Source organism: Peromyscus eremicus, chromosome 11 (assembly GCF_949786415.1).
Source record: "Peromyscus eremicus chromosome 11, PerEre_H2_v1, whole genome shotgun sequence".
NCBI lineage: Eukaryota > Metazoa > Chordata > Mammalia > Rodentia > Cricetidae > Peromyscus > Peromyscus eremicus.
This window is the reverse complement of record NC_081427.1, coordinates 40558144-40581920: the sequence shown is the minus strand read 5'-3', so window position 1 is coordinate 40581920 and position 23777 is coordinate 40558144. Positions and strand designations below refer to the sequence as shown.

General features: G+C 45.8%; 1 protein-coding gene across 1 annotated transcript in view; it reads left to right on the top strand.

Annotated features, from left to right (window-relative positions):
* Ankrd55 (ankyrin repeat domain 55) overlaps window positions 1-23777 on the top strand; it is a 67820-nt gene that overhangs the window by 16546 nt on the left and 27497 nt on the right. The window contains exons 4-5 of the mRNA XM_059276277.1: window positions 3673-3733; window positions 15618-15746. Of these exons, the coding sequence (XP_059132260.1) occupies window positions 3673-3733; window positions 15618-15746 (190 nt within the window). The remainder of the gene's footprint in view (window positions 1-3672; window positions 3734-15617; window positions 15747-23777) is intronic.

Here is a 23777-nt window from a genome sequence, read left to right as displayed (position 1 = left end):
CAGTAGGAATGAGTTTCCTGCAGATAAAAATGGGATGTCTATCAGAGGAAATGGGTCTGCTGGTAATATAGATCCACTAACATAAACTGCTAGAGGAGATGGCAATTTCCTTGCAGCTGCAACTCTCCAATCAGTTCAAACCAAGCGTCTCTAACCTGAAGTAAGCACCAATCCTGAGCTTGTAACTATATAGAGTTGGAATTCTCCTAGACCTCCGACCCTAACTACTATAAAAATCCCATCCTGTTATTGCATGGGTTTGCATGATGGTGGTTTGGAGAAATGTTAATGTCAGACATCTTTGAGAGGAAGACACTAGATAAACTCACCGGCCTCCTTGGGAGAGGAGCCTGATGCAGGCTGTGTGGCCGCAGTACAGAGCGTTGGAATCCCCCTAGACCCCCGACCCTAACCACTATAAAAATCCCATCCTGCTATTGCATGGGGTCCCTCTCACTCCACTGCTGCGATGGACGGATGAGGGGCCTGAGTTTAAACTCTCAAATTAAAGACTCTTTGCTTTTACATTCGGATCGGTCTCTTGGTGGTCTTTGGGGACATGGACTTTGGGGTACAACACTCTCACTAACTAAACAACAAAGTCATATGTGTGGAGTCTTCCATTGATACCACCTTCAAAGGTCGGCCTGAGAGCCAGGGACTGCAGAGAAAAATGGATTCATCCCACAGCCTTGGGGGTCCACCCAGGTTATGGCATGGGATCTTTGTTTACCCCTATTGAAATCGTCCCTGAGTCTCGCTTTCCTGGGAACCATCTCTCTCTACTGGATCCACAGGGGAAAGAAAACCTGTCTGAGTACATAGGAGCCCATTCAACTTGGGGCTAGCTGAGAGAGTAATACCATCCTTAGCTCAGTGGTTCTCAACCTGTGAGTCTCGACCCTTTAAGGAATCCAATGACCCTTTCACAGGAATTGCATATGTATACCAGATATTTACATTACAATTCCTAGCAGTAGCAACATTACAGTTATGAAGTACCCACGAAATAATTTTATGGTTGGCAGTCACCACAACCTGAGGAACTGTATTAAAGGGTCACAGAATTAGAAGGTTGAGAGCCGCTGCCTTAGTTCATCTCTAAGTGACGCCCCTCCCACTTATGCACCCACTGGAGACCCAAGGGGCTCTGAGGATTAAACACGGCCACTGGAGAGAGGCACAGGGAAGAAACAGTCACCAGTTCAGCCCCACTTCCGCCCATACAGCAACCAGAAAGGAAGATATACCCAGAGATGAGACAATTAGAAACAAGAAGTATTACCCCAGTTCAATTATGTATTTGTTTGTTTGTTTGTAGTTGTTGTTTTGGTTTTTCGAGACAGGTTTTCTCTGTGTAGCCCTAGCTGTCCTAGAACTTGCTTTGTAAACCAGGCTGGCCTCGAGATCCACCTACCTTTGCCTCCTACAAATCTCTATGCCAGGAACTCTCAGCCTGGTATAGTCACTGGATCCTTCTCTCTACCTGTGTTTTGCATAGGAAGGTCACTCAGTAGTGAGGTAAATATTAAGTCCTAAGCAGCAGCTTAGCTCCTCCAGAAGACAGTGGAAAAACTAGATTCAAACCCAGGCTTCAAAAGCCATTTCCCATCTGTAGCAAATGAGGAAAATCTCATCCCCATTCTTGTTCTCCTTGAATCGTGTCTATTACAAAGGCAACGGGATTGGTCCATCAGCCTTGTCTTCTCTTGTTGGTGGTAATTTAATACATAGGGTTTAAGATGTCATCTAAAGCCGGGCGGTGGTGGCGCACGCCTTTAATCCCAGCACTCGGGAGGCAGAGCCAGGCGGATCTCTGTGAGTTCGAGGCCAGCCTGGGATACCAAGTGAGTTCCAGGAAAAGGCGCAAAGCTACACAGAGAAACCCTGTCTCGAAAAACAACAACAACAACAACAAAAATGTCATCTAAGCGGAGACACAGTGACAACTGGATTGAGAGACTGGGATGATGGCTTCATCACTGAAGGGCTTGCCATGCAAGCACAAAGACCTGAGTGTGGACCAGAGGAAAATCATGGCCACTCAAATCTATAATCCAGCTTTAGGGGTGAGGGGGACAGAATCAACTAGGGATCACTGACAGGCTAGCCTGGGTAATCAGTGAGCTCGATGCTCAGGGAGAGACCCCGTTTCCACAAAGAGATGGAGAGCAGCTAAGGGAAACACTTGATGTCCACCCCGTCCTACACACAGACACACACATACACAAAGGCATGAATGTGTACATGCATAGGACATGCATGTACATGAACACATAGGACACACACAGAGATAGGGAAACTAGATCGGGAAATAGAACTAAACAATTTCATTTTGCAAATGATTCTTATAAAAATCAATTTGAACCTCTTTGCCTGCACTGTCCTCAGCACTTATGGTGGGAGTTCATTGGCCAGTGACCAGCACTTTCTCAGTGGTTTCCAAACATGGCTATCTACCAGATTGGCCTGTAAAGGTGCTTTTCAGCTGTAAGGACTAGGCGCCTCCAAGACCCATTGAGTACAATTCAGCTGTTTGTGGTTTAAAAAAAAAAAAATCCCCCTGGTGGTTCAAAGCTGGGACCAAGGCTCCAAAATCTAGGATTAATGATTCTAGAAATAACACTTCGTGTTTGAGCCATAGTCTACATGCTTTGTGCATATTACCTCACTCAATCCTCACACTGAGCTATGAGACCAGCTTCCAAAGACAAGAACTTCAGGCAGAGAGAAGGGAAGTAACTTGCCTAAGAGCACAGAGTTTGGCGGGTCTGACATGTGAGCCCAGACAGTCTGGCTCCAGAGCCTGGCCCTAGAAGCAATGCAGCTCCCTGCCTCTCCCTCACAGAAGGAATGCTAACCTCAGCCAACCGAGGACAGACCAGTGAACTTGGACTTGAGAATCACTGACCTGTTTCTCACTGAATTCTGTCATCTCCTGCTCAGGTGTCACTGTTTTACCAGTATGTGAAGAAGTAAATACAAGCACTGTAAATGCTTATGCAAAGGGAATAAAAGTCAAACATGCACATTGTAACAGGCTTTTGCTTTGGACCACCAGCTCACAAAAAAATGGCACAGAGACTTATTATTAATTATGAAAGCTCCACCTATAGCTTAGGCTTGTTTCTAACTAGCTCTTATAGCTTAAATTAACCCATTTCTATTCATCCATGTGCTGTCACATGGTTCATGCTTCTACTTCTCCTCCTGTCTTGCTCCCTCTCCATCCGGCTCCCTTTCTTCTTCCCAGAGATCTCTTTGTTTGGAAGTCCCACCTATATCTCCTCCTTCCTAGCTACTGGCCATTCACCTCTTTATTAAACCAATCACAGAGACACATCTTCACACAGTGCAAAGGAGTATTCCACAACAGCACATGAGTTTGGCTCCTGAAGTACTATGTAGGTGACAGAGGGTGAGGCTGAAGTCTCACTGTCCTGCCTCCCCTCAGTCCCCAGCAGCACCAAGATGACAAGAAGCTGGAGAAGACAGACGTGCTTCTCTGTTTTCTATGCTCACATCTTCCCATAGGTCTTTCTCTTGGACGGGTAGGAAGAGCCTCATTTCGTGCGGAGGCCTTCATCTGTATTCCTGATGCTGTGCTTTGAAGCCTTTTTTAAGTGCCCATGGCTGTCAGTGCTATTGAACCACTCTTGTTCTTCCCAACAGGCTCCTCATAGTCCTGCTGCAGCAGTCAAGCCCTGGTGAAATCAATCATCAGGACACAGAGGTGAGTCGGCTGTCCCCAGCCACGTCTACATGTGAAGGCAGAAGGTGTCCTTTGTATATCCCGCTCACCAAGCAAGCTTCTCTGCCCCTACCTTCAGGCAGAACTCTATCATTTTGGGTATGGGCAGCTTCTACCAGGGAGGTGCTTTCTTGCATTAAGTACTTAGGTTTTAATCATGTGACTGAAATTTCATAATTTCCCTCTGGGTATTCCTCCTTCTGTCTTCTCAAGTCCCCCAAACATAAATAACAAGCCATGGCTCCAGATGTCTGCTTTCTATGTTAGGAGGACATACAGACTAGTCCCAGGCAGCATTACTAGTCCCTGTTAATCATAATTGCTGTTCCCTTTACGTTGCTATGTCAGCCTTGCAGAAGGCTTCCAAATCATCAGTCCCCATCCTTGAGCAGAGTTCTCGGTCAGACTCTGTAGTGCTGTCCCAGAGCATCTTAGGGCTTTGTTATAGTTATGCCAAGTTGTTCAAAATGAGCATTGATTTTCATCAGCCAATGGCTTTCTATTACAACGGTCCCAAATCCAATTGGAATACCTGGGCTCTTAGTGGGCTTTCTATATAAACGTGTGCTTTGTTAGTTACTCTTCAGCAAGAAGGGCTAATGATATTGAGAAAGTCTAGTCACATACACAAGATGTCACACTACAGTGGTTTAATAAATCCAGCTAGTCCCAGACACTGAGATAGGAGTCAGCCCCTCACAGCTTCCTCCTGGTCTGCACCCCCCCCCCCCCCCCCCCCCCGTCCCCACCTGTCTTGAGCCTTTCATCAAAGGCCTCCCCCTGACCATCATGATGACCACACCCAAAAAAACCCTGTTTGCAGCTTGGTTTGGAGACTGGATGTCTCCCTGATTTGTGGTTGCACACTATGTCCACGCCACACATCTTGAGTGACCAAAGCCAGACCTCAGAGGACAGAGCAGTACACCTTCTGAGACTTCTGCTTTGAAAAGGAGAACCAGGGACAAGATGGGAGATGTGCGCACTGATCACCCTGTGCCCACAAGGGAAGCAGAGTGCTTGGAAGGTGGTACTTACGTCAGCACACTGGGGGTGTCTAGACCCTAAGCCAGCTACCAACTGCTTCCTCTACCTCAGCCCCGCCCCCCACAGTGGGTCTGATTTGGGTAACTGGTGATTCAGTCAGCCGTACCCTAAAGCCAAATTCCACGTGCAGACCTGCAACTCTGGTTACTTTAAAGCTGATCTAGTGTCCCCAGCAAAGTCATAGCTCCCCATCACCTTGCTCTTCCCATGGAGGCCGAAATAAAAACAGATCTTTCGAAGATCTGGTTCTTCCTCATGCAAAATGACCTCTGTTTAAAAAAAAAATTAAATTAAAAAAAATCCAAGGGGTATAGTGGCTCATGCTTTTAATCCCAGGACAACTCAGGAGCCAGAAGGAGGAGGATCTCTGTGAGTTTGAGACCAGACTGGTCTATATATAAAGCTCCAGCAGGAAGGACTACATAGAGAGACCCTTCCTCAAAACAACAACAACAAAAATTCCTCATGTTATCACACCACCATATAGACCCACTGAATTCTAAGCTCAGAGAGTGGCAGCCTCAGTGATGATGTGTCCTACCCAAGGCCACTCTTTCCTCTTCAGCCTGTCTCAGCAGGTCTGCATCCATTCGAAGCCACTCTCTAATTAGCTCGCCTGTTGCAGAAAGCAGACCTGTGGGTTGTGAGGTGCTCGGCAATTAGGATGTCCACACAAAATTTGGCTTCCAAACACGCTTGGTTTAGTCACACAAATATCCCTTGTAATACCATGCTATCAGACATATTAGCAAGCGGGGAACAGCTGGTTGAGCAGAAAATACAGCTGCAGGGCTCAATCGGGGATTTTTCTACAATGAGGACACTTCAGGAGCTCTGCGGGCTCCTCCACAGTGGAGTCCTTCAGTTGTGGCAGGCCAGGAGAACGGCACTGGTGGAGATTTAGAAGGTCCTGGCCAGCGGCCAGTGCTAACAGGTGGGCAGCCATGTGTGAGCCCAGCAATAGTGCCAGAAGTTCAAAGGTCACTGAAGCCAGGGCCACACACAGGCCGATCTCAGGTCCTCTGGTAATGAGTATCAATACAAGAGGCCGGAGAAACCGTGTCTGGGGAATATGGCAGTAAGATCCTAGAGACCACTACCAAAGTTCCGATTTTTGTATCACTGGGTGGTGGCTTTGGGCTATCAGGGCTCGCTCACTCACATAACAATGCCACCTTGGGGTTGCATGGCTGCTCCATTAACACATCAGAGCTTGTTCTGAGGCCACTCTCTTATCAGAGCTGCTTGGTGGCAAGCTTCCAGGCCTATTCTAAGCCACACAAAATGGTTTTGAAGTTACACAAAATGGTTCCACTTATGTTCCTAACACCATATTTTTCATACTGCGTGTATCTATATTAAACAGGTGGGTTTAATACAGATGCAGCACTCTGTGTTTATAGGGAACTAGTCTCTCTAGGGTACCAAAAATCTGAAGTTTAAGTGCCTTCTATAATACAATGTAGTTTTTGCCAGTAACCCTGGCACATCTTCTCTCGGGCCTCAACTCTTCTCTAGATTACTTACAATACCTAATGCAATGTAAACAGTGTGTGAATAGTTGTTAGACTGCATTGTTTAATGACAAGAAAAAACTCGGTGCGTGATTAAGACAAGTATGATTTCCACATTTCTTTTTTAATCCTCATTTGGTTGAATCCATGGATGTGAAACCCACAGAAAGAGTCATGAAAAGAGAAAAGGAAAAACAATCAATTTCTAAATTCATTCTAAAACTGGAATGTGACGCTCCTAGGTTGAGGAAATGGATATCATTCTAGAGAATATCCTATGTGAGTTCAGTGACATGAAACAATTCTTCTGCAGTCCAGTTTTTATATAATCGTATTTTCTTTCTGTTCAGTAACTTCAGTGCTACAAGTAACATTAGAAAGACTCTCACCAATTCCACCCCAACCACCTTTGCCTCCAGGTAATCATTTCGCCTTCCCAATCTTCCCATACATTCATAGAAAGCACAGGATATCACACAGAAGGTATCGTAGTTCTTTGAGTTTACTTTTTCAGTTCTCCATGTTCATGGATAGAAGTCTGGTTCACTCCTTTTAATGGCTCCGTAGTGTTCCATACAATGAAAATACTTTGGTCCATTTAACCAATTCCCCTGTGAATTCAGATTGTCTCTCAGTTTTCTTACCAGCATCACACTAATCTAAAATGCAGTCTTATCCGAGTCTCCTTGAGTCCCTTATACAAGAATTTCTCTAGAAAAATAATTTCTGGGTAATAGCATGTTTGTTTTTAGTGTGATACATACTGCCTACTTGTTTCCTGAAACTATAGCTCCACCAGTAACCTAAGTGGCCCTCTTCTTTGTGTTGCATAGTGATCCCCTTCTAAATTGCATCTCTCATTTGAGACTGTATCTTCCATGCCTTTGACACTCTGTATCTACTTTCACAATTTGCCTCTTTACATTTCTTCTCCATTACAGGGATGCCCCTCCCTTCCTTGTTGTTTCCTATATTCTGAAGGCCGGTCCTTTGTCTCTGCTGGCTTTAAAATATATTTTCACTGTTTGTTGAATTATTCATCGTGCCGTGTTCAGAAACTTGTGAATACAAGTTATTTAAAATGATTGTTCTTTCCCGGTACTGATTTTGCTTTGGGCACCTTTTTTTTTTTTTTTAAAGAATGCCTGTGTACCCTCTGAAACTTAATGACAGTATGCTAAATTTTCTCTTAGTTTGTCTGTGGTTTCGTTTCTGAACTCTTTGTTCTAGTCCAGTGATCGGCTTGCTTTTCCTGTTTCGTTCTCACTGTGCTGTTTGATTGCAGAGTGACTTCTGTAGAAGCTATCCACACTAAGGGTTTCACATGGTGGGAAAGGCAAGATGGGTCTCAGGTGTCCTTTGCAGAGTTAGTCTAAAAGGAGCTCAGAAAAATGGTTGGTTTAGAGAGAGGCTTGTCTTTTTCAGAGAGGGAACTATCGAGTTGCTGAGCATGTGGAATCTAGCCTCTCCTGCTCTCCCCTGAGCGTTCACAGGAAGAGCCCCGCATCAGGAGGGGCCATGGGCTGTTGGCATCTGGGCTAGTAGTCTTTAGTGCATCCATCCAAAGAAGCACCATTATGCACAGTATTTAGGATGCAGTGTGGATCTTATGCACCATTTTATTGTAGTAGACTTTTTAGGAGCAGCCTCATAATCCAAATACCAGTTATAACAGCACTCCGAGAAAACAAATTCAACTTGCAGAACCAGATGTGAGGTTTTGGACGTGATTCACAGCTCTAGCTCCACTCTCTGCATTCCTGATGTGTAACCCTAGCCACTGTGCACTCAAAAGCAAAATCAGAAGATGTCGTCCCTGACTCTAGACATCGCACTCAACATCTAAAAGAAGGCAAAATGTTAAAGTACTTCTAAATACCCCCAAACTTTATACTAAAACGGACCGTATTTCAAGGTAGAGTTAGGTCATTACTGCTTAAGAGCTCTGAACTCCCTTGGTCCCTGATCCTCGAACTCCATAAGTTTCTGAGGACAATATCTCTTCCATCTTTGTACTCCCTGACTCCATCTCAGTAACTTACACATAGTGGATATCAAAAAGTGTGTGTGTGTGTGTGTGTGTGTGTGTGTGTGTGTGTTACTAGAGAGATGGCTGAGTGGTTAGCAGCATGAACTACTCTTGCAGGAGTCCCAAATTTAGTTCCCAGCACCCATGTGAGGGTGACTCACAATCACCTAGAAATCCAGCTCCTGGGGAGTCAATTCCCCTGGCCTCAATGAACACTGGCATGCAGGTTACACACACACACACACACACACACACACACACACACACACACACCTTAAAATAATAAATATTTTAAATACTGTACATATATACAAATAATTTATCTTAATTCATATGATATAGACCTTACATATACACACATTACATATCAATATACATTATATAAAGAAGCCAAAAATTTTAATTCAAGAAAAAGTCACACAATTCAGGTTTTTTTACATTGGTGACTCTTTCTTCTCTATTTGTTACCTAACTCAATCATACAATTCACAAATCAGACAATTCTAGGTGACCTTAGTTATTTCCGGCATCTACTATCAAAACTAAGATTTTCTATCACTTATCTCACTTATCATCTTCCAGAAATGTCCTGTAGACTCAAGAGCAGGGATTCTCGCCCATGTTTTACAGCATAAATACCTTTCACTTGTTGGTGAGGCCTGTGGACCTTTACTCAGAAGAATATCTGGTTACACAAAACAAAATATATAGGACTGCAAAAGTAGTCAGTTGTTTTGTTATAGTTAGCAGGATGTTTTAAAGAGCAAATTGATAATAGTAACGCACAAATGACTGAGGTGCCTGCTAATATGTCAAAGCCAATGCTGGTTCACTCTCCCAGCGTCACTCAGGGCCTGTGGCCCCTCCCAGCACTGTTCACACTCTATGCTAAACTTCTCCTTCCCAGGGGCTGGGGTCCCCCTTCCTTCTCCCAGCTTCTCTTTCCTATGTAAACTCAGCCATTTTGGACATCCGGTCTCTTGGCCTTTTGGTCTCCCAGCATGCTCCTGGCCTCTTACCCACCCCCCCCCACCCACCCCACCCCCCCGCATCTCTGCTCTCATGGCCTAGGTCATCTTCTGGTCATGTTCATTCTGGATTTTCCAGAGGCCTCTAGCTGAATTCTCCCTCCTGTCCACAATAAACCTTCTCAACCCATATCTAGGAAGAGTTATGTCATTACTTTTTTTTTTTAATGTCAATTTTTAAATGTCAACCAAGGAGAGACTGAGCTTCTTGGCACTTCTGGACCCTTCCAGATGTGGACCTGTTCTTCCGATCTCTCAGGCCCTGCTGTATTGTTCTGTCCTCTGCATACGTAGACAAGCCAGGCCCTCCATGTGGCCACATCAACATTGTTCTCTGTGTCCTTCATTGTTCAATAGCAGTGGTGAAATTGCTTCATATGAATCAGATTTCTGGTTCAGAAAACAAAAACAACCCCCCCCCCAAAAAAAATTTAGCAATGGCTGTCAGAGAGGGAAATCTGAGATCCTTTTCAAACCTGTCAGCTAAGCAGAAATTGAAATGGCACGTCACAGGTTCAAGGCACAGGATTACTCATCTGCACAGGAGTACCATTTCACAACAGCCCTCCTGTGCACCTCCCAGCTACAGAGTCCCGCAGTAACCTCAAGACACATCCCATGTCCCCAACTTAATGTGAATTATTCTCCAGTTCATTTAAAAAAAAAATGGAGTCCTGTTGTCACCAAGGCCATCTGGGTACTTATTGGCACCATATCTGTGATTCCTAGATTTTTTTCACCTCCTGAGTGTTTCCGTAGTCTAATTAAATCCTCAGTGGAGCTGAGAAGACAGATGATGGGAAAAGCAGATGAAGGAGTCTTTCTCACACCCAACAGATTCTGTACTTCCCGTGTCCATGAGATCCTTGAGTCCCTGGAATTCACTACTTCTAGAAAGCATGGCACAGCAGACAGCGTCTTCATTTATCTGTGACACATTTCCACTGTGATGTCTACCACCACTTCGTGCACACAGCTTCCAAGCCTGAAGGCTGCCTGTGTATGGTCCCCAGACTTCACCACACACAGCCTGGCTGTCTGCAGGCCCCACAGAGGGGGATGAAAGGAGGAAGCAGTTGTAGGAGAATGTTCCTCAATGATGAGTTGCGCAATACCAGTGGTTACTCGCCTGCCTGAATGGCTACCCCTGAGCTTTTGAAAGCTTTGGTTTTCAGGTTACTAATGCTGCAAGGATTTATTTTTATTTCTCATTAGTTCAGCAGGGGCGTGGGGGTGGGGTGGGGAAGAACCAGCGACAGGAAATTTCTCTTGACTGAAAGTTTACAAATTGTTTACGGTGTAATAGTATTCAGGGAAGTTAAGTCAGGTCATTGTTGATAGTCGTAAAGAGTCATTTCTAGGCAGGCGTGGTGGCACAGGCCTTTGATCCCAACACTCAAGAGTCAGAGGCATTCTGAGTTTGAGACCAGCCTGATCTACATAGACAGTTTCAGGACAGTCGGGGCTACACAGAGAAACCCTACACAGAAAACAGCCACAAAAAGGAGTCATTTCTAAAGTACTGCTAGTTATACTTTTAGAAGGAACCCAGAGACAAATAGCAGAGCTAATACATAGGGTGACAACCTGTACCCTAGTGATAACCACCATTGCATAAAGTCACAAGACTTGAATCAGCTAAGATGACACACACAGAAACACAATTTCCCAGCACCGCTTCTTTCCAAACATAGACGTCTACCAACAGGACGAAGATTTTTTTTCTCCAGAACCACAGAAATGTGCGTTTGAATTCCAGCCTTACCATTACTTGTACTTACCGTTACCTTACCATTACTGCACTCGGCCATTGATTGGCCTTAGGCAAATTGCTTAACCCATCTGCTTCAACTTCCTCTCATTCCAAAACTCATGCCCTGGGGATCGCTATAAAATTCAATGAGGTAATACATACAGACTTCTTGGTACCAAACAGGTGCACGAAGGTAGCATTTGGGCTGGCTAAGCAGGAAGAGACGGTTACCAGCAAGTCCAGGAACCCGAGTTCTATCCAGGCAAGAGAGAACCCAAAGCTACAAGCTGTCCCCTGACCTCCACATGTGCTTCCCCGTCCCCCAACACTAAATAAATAAATAAATGTTTTTAAACCTTGGTAACATTCTTCTTGAGTGGAACACGATAATTAGCCTTGCATAACCACAGTTTAATTTACAATCATGTTTTCACTATAAATTCTTACACACGTAAATCACCAGTTCTATGTAATCACTGCCATGTATTGCATGCTTCCTTTTATTTTTCTGTTTGTGTGTGTGTGTGTGTTGTGTACGTTCATGCTTTTGTGTGCGTGTGGAAGCCAAAGGACAATGTTGGATGTCTTTCTCAGTTGCTGCCCACCTTATTTTTTTGAGATAGGTTCTCTCCCTGAACCTGGGGCTCACCAATTCAGCTAGACTGACTAGCCAGCGAGCCCCTAGGATCCCCCCACCTCCATGTCTCCAGCTGGGGTTACCGAGGCCTGCTGCTAGGCCTGGCCTTTTAACACAGCTCCTGGGGATCCGAACTCAGGTTCTCATGCTTTGGAGCCAAGCGCTTCACAAACTGACCCATCGCCTCGGTTGATAGCACTATGAAGAATGAGATCTTTTGGAACACTCCCCCCAAAATTCTGAGGTGTGGATTGATAAATTGGTAACAGTGATCATTAAACAAGTTCACTTTGTATGGAGAATTCATTTTACATCTTCTTGCTGTGGGATGTCCTGTATGCTGTAAAAATATGTTGTTATGATTGATTGATAAATAAGCGTTGATTGGCCAGTAGCCAAGCAGGAAGTATAGGCGGGACTAGCAGAGAGGAGAATTGGGGGAACTGTAGCTTGAATTGTTAGAAGGTCTTGTTAATAAAATCAAACCTGAGGGCAGTTATTGGAGTGAATGCTGGAAGATCAGAGAAGCAGAACAAGCCACAGCTACCTCACTTTGCCAGTTCCTCAGCTGATCCCGTTTCCTCAGACTGGAAACCTCTGAGTCCTCATCCAGAACGAATCTCAGCTGAACTGCTGCTCCAAAGCCTGAAAGCTTAACCAGCTAAAAGCTTCTAGTTCCTGGTCTTCACGCCTTATATACCTTTCTGCTATCTGCCATCACCCCCTGGGATTAAAGGCTCTCTTCTTGGGATTAAAGGCATGAGTCACCATGCCTGGCTGTTTCCAGTGTGGCCTTGAACTCACAGAGATACATGCCTCTAGAAGGCTAGGATTAAAGGTGTGAGTGCCACCATTTTCTAGCCTCTGTATCTAGTGGCTGTTCCATTCTCTGACCCCAGATAAGTTTATTAGGGTGCACAATATTTTGGGGAACATAATACCACCACAAGGAACAGGAAGGCGAAGTGGGAGAGAGGCCAGCCTGCCATCCAGGGAGGGCGAAGTGGGAGAGAGGCCAGCCTGCCATCCAGGGAGCAACATGTAAAGGCAACAGGTAAAGCCACGGAACACGTGGTGACATACAGGTTAACAGAAATGGGCTGAGTTAAGTGTAAGAGCTAGTCAGTGGTAGGCCTGAGCTAATGGCCCAGCCGTTTAATTAATAGAAGTTTCTGAGTAGTTATTTTATAAGTGGTTGCGGGGTCCGTGGTGCTGGGCAGGACTGGAGAAAACTCCAGCTACATCTTCTCTTTCATGTGTATATAAAAATGGAGAGCTGGGGCTGGGCAAGTGGTTCAGTCAACAAAATCCTTCTGCTCAATCATGAGGACCTAGGTTTGGACACTCGGAACCCACATAAAAAGCCAGGTACAGTGTGTGCCTCTAATTCTAGCACTTGGGAAGTAGGAACAGGTGGGTCCCCAGCACTCACCTACCAGTCTGCCTAGTCCATTCAGTGAGCTCCAACTCCAGTTATCTCAAAAATTAGGTAGAGGACAACCAAGGAAGACCCCACAAATCAACCTCTGGTGTCTATATATACACATATACTCTGCCCACGTGCACACAGGAGCACATGCATGAACATATACACACATATACCACACACAAAAAAAAATAAAAATTGATAAAAAGCAAGGCCAAATTTTACAAAATCCAGAAATACAGTCAGGAAGAGTGGGAAGTCATTCACTTACTTGGTAAGTAGTATTTTCTTAGCACCTACAATGCATTCACTGTCCAAAGCTGCTGGTGTTGAGACAGGCAGAGGAGAGCACAGCTATCGTGAAGCCAATGGTTGGAACAGGATCTCACAACTAGAAAAAGGAGTGACCAATGTGAAACAAAGGAAAAAGAATCTGGTTCCTTTGTGTTTGCGTCTCCAACCCTAAGCGAAGAGGAAGAAGATAACATAGAAACTCAGGGAGTGACGGTATCCCAAGAGAAAATGCAGCGGCTGTACCAAGTAGGCAAACCCCACCGTCTTCAGGCCAGGATTCTTTTCCATATGGGATCAGTTTGTTAAACAGCCACAAGAACAGGTCTAGAGGCTCAGTATCAGAGGACACGGGAAACCTGAAACCCCCACGCAGGCCATAAATTACAGATGCAAACCCAGAAACTGCTTGAGAGGATTTAGCATCCTGAGCCCAGTTCTCCTCAGACCTCAAACCCTGGACTCAGTTCCATTCTCACTCTGATGTGAACACTTCACTGAGGCCGTTTCTTCTTCTAGGAAATAAAAAGACAACGGCATAGATCAGGGTTAGCTAGCTTCTGTGGTAACTTGAAAATCTCAATCTCCTGGCACAAGAAAACAGACTTTTGTTCCCATTATGGTCCAATGTTGGTTGATGAGATGGATTTGTTCTCCTTCCTCAGTTAGGGACTCAGGCTTTGCAGTTTTGTGGTCCCATCATCTTCTACAGCCCTGTCTTCCATGTGCAGTGGTGGATGAGGGAAAAAAAAATGTGTGGAGAAAGGTATGCTTTCTAGACTAGGCCTCGAGGGGATCCCTTCTGTCCTTTTTCCAATGGTTAGAACCCAGTCACATGGCTGAACCTGGTGTAGGAAGCTTAGGATGTGGTCTGACTGTGTGTCCTGGGAGAAGAAGTAGCTTGGGAGCATGGGAGAGATTTCACCACGGCCCTTACTCCAGAAGGTGGATTGGCGGATGAAGTGAGATAATAGCTGTAAGAACTCAAATGAAATCCTGGATCAAAAAATACTCTGGGGTTTCGAGATCGAGGCCTGTCTTTTCCTCCCAGCTCATCCTCTGCAGCAGAGCAGGCCTCTTACCCAACTTCATGCTCTGTGTAGGAATAAATGTAAAAGAGAAGCTACGAAGCTGCTCCAGCCCTTTGCAGTCTCTGTGGGTATTCCCAGCTCAAGTCATTTCAGATGTTTTCATGTGGATAAGAGGAGTGATCAAGGAGAGGCCATCTTTCATGGCATACTCCCAAATCCTACTGTTTCTCTGGGGCTGCCATTGCCCAGCACAAAATCACTTGCCGTTAAGGCATTCCTTAACTGTATACCTTCAGTTCTCAGAGAAGCTGAGATTCGTCAGCTAATCCTATCTAGCTCCATCCTCCCAGCTGGCGAGAAAGTATTTCCTCTTAGCAGGGTAAATAAGATCATTCTAACACCTACTTGAACCCCTCCACCATGTTTCCATTGATGCGGAATAAAATCCAAATGATTTATGCAGGATCAGTATTCTTACCAGCCTTCTGGGATCAGCCTGTCTTCAATTTCATTTCTCCTGTCCTCTAGTTCATCCATTCATCCATCCATCCATCATCCATCCATTCATCCCACAGCTATGCACACAGTTTCTGTTCTAGGCACTGGGACCTCAGCAGTCACACAACGTTCAGGACTTGGTGGCAGTTGTGTTCTCACATGACTTCTGTCTCGGATGCTGTCCTTGAGCACCCCCTCAGCTACGTAGCTTGGTGCTGGCATCCTTCTTCCTTCAATCCTTCTCACAGAAGCCTGTGTAGAACAGGCCTTGCTCCCCCGGTAATGCTGTGTGCACACTGGCGATCAGGAAAAGCCCCTGGTTCCTCCATGAGCATTCATTGTCTGTCTTCCTTTATTCTGCCGCAGCCCAGCTCCCATAAGGGCAGGGGTTTTGTTTCTCATGCTCATTTTTGCAATCTCAATACCTATTAACTCAGCAAAAAAAGTTAATCATCAGCCATCTCTTGAACAAATGGTTTAATAAATGAATGAATAGACAGGTAGCGCCAGTCGGTGCCTGGGTAATGGCCTGCTGGCCTGGGGGAGAATGTGATCTTGTGTCCCCTTAGGAGCCGGTGTTCACTTCTGTCCCCTCTGATCATCATGTTGCAGGGGATGACACCACTCCATTGGGCAGCCTTCCACAACCGGCCTCAGCACACGCAGATGCTGTTGAAGAAAGGGGCAGATCCCACCCTCTTGGACAAGGACTTTAAAACAGCTCTCCACTGGGCGGCCCAGGTGAGACAGCAGGGTGTAGGCGTGACTCAAGTGTAAGTGATGGGAAGCTGTGTTAACGACTTCCTGAGCAGGTCCACCGACGAAATGGGAGCTCCCACCCGCGCCGGTCCTGATATTTATTTGAAGTGTATCTGATAGAGCAAGGAGGGTGGTCTCTGCTCCTCTGCGCTCCTCCCATACTCAGAAAGGCACTAGCAAGTCCGCCACTTAGACAGACCGACAGACAGACAGACAGACAGACACACACACACACACACACACACACACACACACCCTTATTGCTCTCTCTTCACACTCAATGCTTCCTATTGACTTACAGAAACCCTCAGAGGATTACTGGGCAATTCCCTTCCAAAGCTCACTGACTTTCCTCCATCCCAGTCCTCTGTAGACGATCCTGACTTTTGTACAGAACAGTGAAAACAGTGAATCACACTTCTGCATCCCTGTCACAGGAGTTGAGCCCCATGAGTCCACACAGCCAAAGATAGCAGAAAAGACCTGTGAATTCTAGGACACAAGGAGAGTCAAGCAGACAGAGAGGAAAGAGTGGAGACAGCTAACAGCTCTGAAGTCTGTCCTCTTGCCAAGGGGACGGCTCACTAACAAAGTAGTGGAGTTGCCTAGTCCCTCCTTCAAGGAGAGCAGGTGTGTGCTGCCCTTCAACAAGTTGGCTCTCCATGCCGATGCCCGGATCCCCACTCTTCCCTGCCATTGGCCAGCCAGGGGAGCCTTTCAGAACCGCTGCCAACCTCGTTGTGAAAGTCATCTCCGCTACCCAGCGATGGTTTCACTCAGTGTTTTCGTGTGGCAGAGGTGGCACCTGGGACTTTCAGGGCTCACAGATGTGCCTGAGGTAAGGGGAAAACAGAAGCGACTTGGAAACTGCTCTGTTTTTGCGTCTCTCAACTCGGCTTCAGTTAGAGGGCACCGGAGCGAGCCCTGGGCAGAATTACAAAGTGAACCCGACTTGTTTTTGTCGTCCTCACCTGCTGTGGCATCCTCCTACACACTTTCATTATCTAATCATAGCCTTCTCCCTCCCTGCAGGCTCTGTTTGGGGCGCTTGGTGATTGCTTCTGGCTAGTTAGGAACTACAGTAGCAACAGCCCCAAAGAATCCGGTTCAGCGCCAAAGCAATGCCCTGGGCATGTCAGTTCTGACCTTAGATGAAAATGGTATCTGAATTAAGCATTTCCTACATATCCCCCCTCAATACCCTCACACTCTGATTCCTGCTTCTGGGCTGTGTGTCCTATGGAACCCCCTCAATGTGTCATGTGTTTCCCCTTCCTCCACCCCAGCCACAGTTTAGCCCCTAAATTAGCTCTTTCAATGGAATGACTCCCCAGCAGGCCTTGCCCAATGGCAGACTCCTGAACTCCATCCCAGACCCTCTGGACGTGAAATCTCTGTCCCTATCCTGTAGGGGACAGTTTGGCTAAGCCAGAGCAACAACACACTCTGAATTTCCATGACAACCCTGGATTTGATCTAAGGAGAGACACCCACATCTGTGGAGCTTAACTCCAAATATATTGGGAGAGGGAAGCTATGAATGAAACTGTGCATATGACAGCTATGGGACATGATGGAACTGGAAGAGACAATCTCTTTGTTATGTTCTCTGACTTTCACAGAGACTTGATTGAAGAACTGAGTATTCCACTCTCTAAAATTTAGAGTCTAAATGACCATGCTGTAAACGATATTGCTCCCAGCCTGCCATACTATGAGACTCATCTAAAGAGCTTTTAAGTGTAGTAGAATATTTTAAGGTGTGTTACTTTTGTTTATGTTGCATTTGTTTAACTCTGTGAAGCTGTGTTACAGTGCCTGCCTAAAACACCTGATGGTCTAATAAAGAACTGGCCAATAGCAAGTCAGGAGAAGGGATAGACAGGGCTGGCAGGCAGAGAGAATATATAGAGGGAGAAATCTGGAAAGAAAGATCTAGGCACGAGAGAAGGGGAAGACATCAGGGGCCAGCCACCCAGCTACACAACCAGCAAGCCACGGAGTAAGAGTAAGATTTACAGAAGTAAGAGAACGGGAAAAGCCCAGAGGCAAAAGATAGACGGGATAAGTTAAGGAAAGCTGGTGAGAAACAAGCCAAGCTAAGGCTGTGCATTCATAATTAAGAATAAGCCTCAGTGAGTGAATTTATTTGGGAGCTGGGTGGCTGGGTGGCATGCCCCCCAAAAAAGTAAAAAAAAAAAAAAAAAAAAAAAAAACCCAACAACATTTAAGTAAACGGATGCTTAGGCCCAACTCTTAGGTTGTCCTCCTTCACTTGTTCTAAGGTGGAGCCCAGGCATGAATATTTATAAGACTCCTTCCTTCTCCCAGAAAAGTAAAATGCACTGCTAGGATTAAGAGCTGCTGTCGTAGAAGAACTCACGTTAATGGATCCCAATATCTCATCTACTCTATCTTCAGTTTTTGCCTTTTGCCACAATTGTACACATAAATGAAATGCCTCTTATATTTGCCCCATCATGACTCAATAAACTTTCTGGAACACCCACTATATATCCGGCTCTGGCACTGAAAGTAAAATGAATGACATAAAGGTTCCTTTTAATACCCTACAGTGCTATCCAATATTCTATGTGCAGGTGGTATGCACTTGCATTCATATTTCTGAGGAAAGAGTCCACAGCTTTCTTCACTCGATGACAGATCAACACAGAAAGAGTCCTGGCTCCAGAGGACCTGTGTTCCCTCTCCCTTCCACGTGGTTGGTATTGATAGTCAAATCCCCAGGCTATGTATTCTGCCCCTTCCTCTGCAAACACCAGGAGTAACTGTGGAAATTATCGCCTCCCTTGTCTGTAGTTGCTCCTTGCTACACAGGTCCAGCACTGCACTCCCTTTCAAGTGTTTCCACATGAATAGTCTACTTCCCATTGTCATGTATTCCTTTGCTCAACTTCCTGCTTTTCTCTTTACCTGTACAGTGAGATCACATTTAAAGCTATAACGCTTGGAAATAAATAAGCCTTTGTATTCGACCCAAACAACCAAAGCAGTAAAGATTTGAAACATCAGGCCCAGAAACTAGCTTCATCTTCTGCTCCTATTTTATAGGTCCTTTCTTAGCTAGGGATGCTCTACAATGGCCATCACCCTCTTTCCTATTCTCTTGTCTGTCTAGAAGACACCACTGTGTGGCTATAGCTAACAGAAGCATGTTACTTGCTGTCTGTGATAATCTTACTAAGTGTCACTCCAGACCCGCAGGGCCATGCTCTCACCTCCCTGTGATGATACAAGCTTATCAGGTATCTCTGCCTCATCTCCCTCTACAGTCAAGCACAGAGTGACACCCCCTGATCTAATAACTTCTTAAATGGCCAGTTGGTCAGTACTATGGCATTGGCGGTGGAAGGTTAGGGGATGGTATCAGTTGGTAAAATGGTTGCTGTGGAAGCCTGAGGACCTGAGTTGGAATCCCCAGCATCATACAGAGTGGAGTGAGATGGAGTAAAACCTCTGAAAAATGTGATCCCAAATAGCCCCTTCCTCCAGGTTGTTTCTCTTATGTATTGTCACAAGGACAGGCTTGACTCACACAACATACAGGAGTCTACTTCCAGGGTATCTGATCTTTTCTGGAGATCTGTTTCTTCTGTTCCCTTGCCAATACCATACTGCCTTGACAATTGTAGATAACAGGAAGTCTTTAAGTGGGCTATCAGTCCTCCAACTTTATTCTTATTCCTCAATGTTCTGTTATCTTTCCTGGGTGTTTTGCTTCTTCGTGTAAACCTCAGAGTCAATTGATCAGTATTTATACATTGAATCTGAAGAACATTTTACACATCAATCAATGATTCCCCCTTCCCTCCTCCCACCACCCCCAACCTCCCCCTCCCAACCCATCCCCCACTACCCCCAACAAGAAGGCAAGACCTCCCGTGAGGAGGAGGCACATCCAGTAGAGGCAAGTCCAAGACCCTCCCCCTGTCTCAAGGCTGCATGAGGTATCCCATCATAAGTAGTGGGCTCCAAAAAGCCCACTCATACACCAGGAATGGATTCTAATCCTATCGCTGCGCCCCGCCAGCCCCAAGCAGATCAAGCTACACAACTGTCTTGCCATGCAGAGGACCTAGCCCAGTCCCATGCAGGCTCCACAGCCATTGATCCAACTTCAATGAGTTCCCACTAGTTTGGTTTGGTCGTCTCTGCAGGTTTCCCCATCATGATCCTGATGCACTTGCTCATAGAATCCCTCCTCCCTCTCTCCCCGACTGGAATCCTGGAGCTCTGCCTGGTGTCTGGCTGTGGATCTCTGCATCTGCTTCTGTCATTCACTGGAGAAAAGTTCTGTGATGACAGTTAGGGTATTCACCAATCTGATCTCTGGGGCAAGTCAGTTCAGTTCAGGCACCCTCTCTGCTATTTCTAGTAGTCTAAGTTGGGGCCATCCCTGGGAATTCCTGGGAACTTCCCTAGCACCCGGATTCTCTCTATCCCCATGATGTCTTCCTCTATCATGGTATCTATTTCACTGCTTTCCCACTCCATCCCTATTCCAGCTTGACCATCCCATCCCCTTATGGTCTTACCCCCCATCCCCTACCCTCCATTGCCCCCCCCTCACCTCCAGTTCACTCATGGAGATCTGATCTATTTCCCCTTCCCAGAGCAATTCATACATCCCACTTTGGGTCTTCTTTGTTAGCTAGCTTCTCTGAAGTTGTGGATTGTAGTCTGTAGTACTTACGAGTGGGTACATACTATGTTTGTCCTTCTGAGTCTGGGTTACCTCACTCAGGATGATATTTTCTAGTTCCATCCATTTGCCTGCAAATGTCATGATGTCATTGTTTTTCTCTGCTGAGTAGTACTCCATTGTGTATATGTGCCACATTTCCTTAATGGAAAAGGGGTCTTGACAACACTTAGTTTTTCCCAACCACGACCGTGGAGTAACTTTCTACTTGTTTAGTTTAAGTATTTTGTACTGAGAGTTCTAACATACATGCCAGAGTCTAACATACATGGCCTTTTTTTACGTGCATGGGTGTTTTGCCTGCATGTATGTCTGTGCACCATGCTCATGCCTGTTGTCTGTGGAGGCCTGCAGTCCTAGTGCTGGGGAGACAGAGACAGGAAGACACCCGGCACTCACTGGCCCACTCACTAGTCTTGCTGAATGAGTGAGCTCCATGTTCAATGACAGGCCCTGTCTCAGAAAACAAGGTGGAGAGTGACAGAGAAAGACACTCAACCTCTACCCCGCCCCCACATGCACACATACGAGTGTGCACCAGTACATATATACAGGCATACACTATCCATTCTGTATCTATCCATCCATCCATCCATCCATCCATCATTTCAATCTTTCCCTCTCCCCCCCTCCTTCTATCTCACACATACAAACACAAACAAATGACATTATAATTGGAAATTAAATTTCAGAATGAGTTTTATCATAGACAAACCACATCCAAAACAATAGTTTCTAATTTCAAATTCCATTTGTTCATTGCCAATATATAGAAAAACCATTTTGTCTTTTGTATAATATGTGTCTTTTTTTTTTTTAAGATTTATTTATTATGTATACAGCATTTATGACTGCAGGCCAGAAGAGGGTGCTAGATATCATTACAGATGGTTGGGAGCCACCATGTGGTTGCTGGGAATTGAACTCAGGACCTCTGGAAGAACAGACAGTGCTCTTAACCGCTGAGCCATCTCTCCAGCCCTGTATAATATGTGTCTTATATTCTGAAAACGTGTTACATCTGTTTCTTAGTTTCAGGGCTTTGAGTTCTGTCTGTCTTTTCAAATATTCTACCTGGACAGCCACAGTTAGACACAAGAAGTCGTTACAGCTCTTCCTTCCCAGTCATCCCCTTTTCCTCCATTCTCCTGTCTCACTGCAGTAGTTAGGACTCTGGCCCCCAGAGGACTATCTGAGAACAGTTCCGATTCTGATAGTTCAGCGGTACTGTATGCACTCTTTCCTCCCTCTGGTTAGCCCGGAGCCCATTCTCCAGTGCTTACTCTGCAGCCTCGCTATCTCCATTCCTGTCTTATTTGTCTGGCTATAGCACATCATAAAAATACTCAAGACTTTAAGGGGACATGACTAAGGCACAGACACTAACGCAGCACAGGGCCTCTGCCTTGTACACTCACTAGCACATGATGAGTGATGTTGATATCCCCTCCTACAAGGTAGGACAAATCACAGACTTTCCGGTAAAAGGAAGGTGCCATAAAACTTATTTTGCATTAGTAATCATCCTTGTTGCCATAACAAAGGCAACTTAAGGATAAACGAGTTTTGGCTTGACGTTTAAGGGGATGCAGTGCTTCGTGGAAGGAAGCCTGTTGGCAGGAGCTGGAGGCAGCTGGTCACATGGCATCCGCAGTCAGGAAGCAGAGAGGGATGGATGCTGGTGCTCAGCTCCCTTTCTCCTTTTTATTCAGTTCTAGGACTCCACCCATGGCCTAGTGCTGCTCACTTTCAGGGTGAGTCTACCATCCTCTTAAACTTCTATGGAAGCGTCGTCACAGACACACCCAGAGATACGTTTCCATGACGAGTTGATGGTTTTTAGTCCAGTCAAGTTGATAACGAAGATTAGACATTATAGTTCCCCAGACATATGCTGATAATGAACTAACTGGTCACACAGCCTCCCAATGAACTTCTTTCAAAGGACCCTGCCTTAGTGACTGCTCTATTGCTGTGATGAAACACCATGGCCAAAGCAATTCTTACAAAAGAAAGCATTTAATTGGGGGCTCGCTTACAGTTTCAGAGGGTCACTATGGAGGGGTGCGTGACAGCAGGCAGGCAGACATGGTGCTGGAGCAACAGCTAGGAGCTTTCATCCTAATCCACAGGCATGAGGCAGAGAGAGAGAGAGAGAGAGAGAGAGAGAGAGAGAGAGAGAGAGAGAGAGAGCACAAGACTGGACCTGGTTTGGGCTTTGGAAACCTCAAAGCCTACTCCAAGTGGCCTACCTCCTCCAACAAGTCTTCATCTTCTTACCCTTCCAGAACAGCTCCACCAACTGGGGACCAAGCATTCAAATATATGAGCCTATGGAGGCCATCCTTGTTCAAACTACTACAGGCATCTAAAAATCAAAGGAGTCCACAGTCAGGATATTCGAATTTTGGTTTTGTTTTTTACATATAGCAAATTCAGCTTTCTCTTCGGCAAGCCTTCTTCCGAGTCAAGCTCCCCTCCAGTGCTCTCTGCTCATAAGGGATAAAGAGAAAATAACTAGAACACAACGGTTCTTAGAGCACGTGAAGGCAACGTGATAATTACCCACCAGCAAAAGCAAAGCGAAAAAATAGAGCAAAACAGTCCACGACACGGATCTAGCCTCCCAGTGCAGAATCCAAGAGCTCAAGAACAGGCTGTGTGTGATCTTCTTGCTCCCTGGTGTGACAGCATCCCCACTGGATGTGGACTCAATCTCTGTTCCTCTTATGGCCCCATCCGGGCATTTCTACTTCTGCTCTCCTACTTCAGGGTCTCTGTGACCTCCCTGGCCCCCACTGTCTGTGCCTGCCTTTGCCTGACACCATCCAGAGTGCTGGCAGGGAATGCTGTGTGTCAACCAAAAGATCATCGTCCTTGGTCTTGGCTTGTAACTCAGTGCTTCTGGGGTTCCTCAGATTCTCAGGAGGATACGTCATGGCAACCTTCCTAGGAGAGGCGTTTTAAACGCCTCCTGATTAACCCAGTCCCCGGTTGGCAAGGCTCATCGTGATTACTTATGTGACAGGTCCGAACAGCCGTTCTCACTTCGGCTTCCACAGTGTGAACATGCGGGGTCCTTTCCTCAAAGATCCAAGCGTACAAACTCTCCAGAGTCGATCCTGGCTCAGCTAATTCTGAGCTGTGACCCGGAGCAAGTTCCTTAGTCCCTCTTAAGAGCCTCTGTTTTCCGACCTCTCGACCTACCTCCCAGGGTTGGTTGTTGTCCGGAGTGGTTTAGGAAGGAACTAAGCAGTAAGCTTTCGCTTCATGCACACAGCTATCACCAT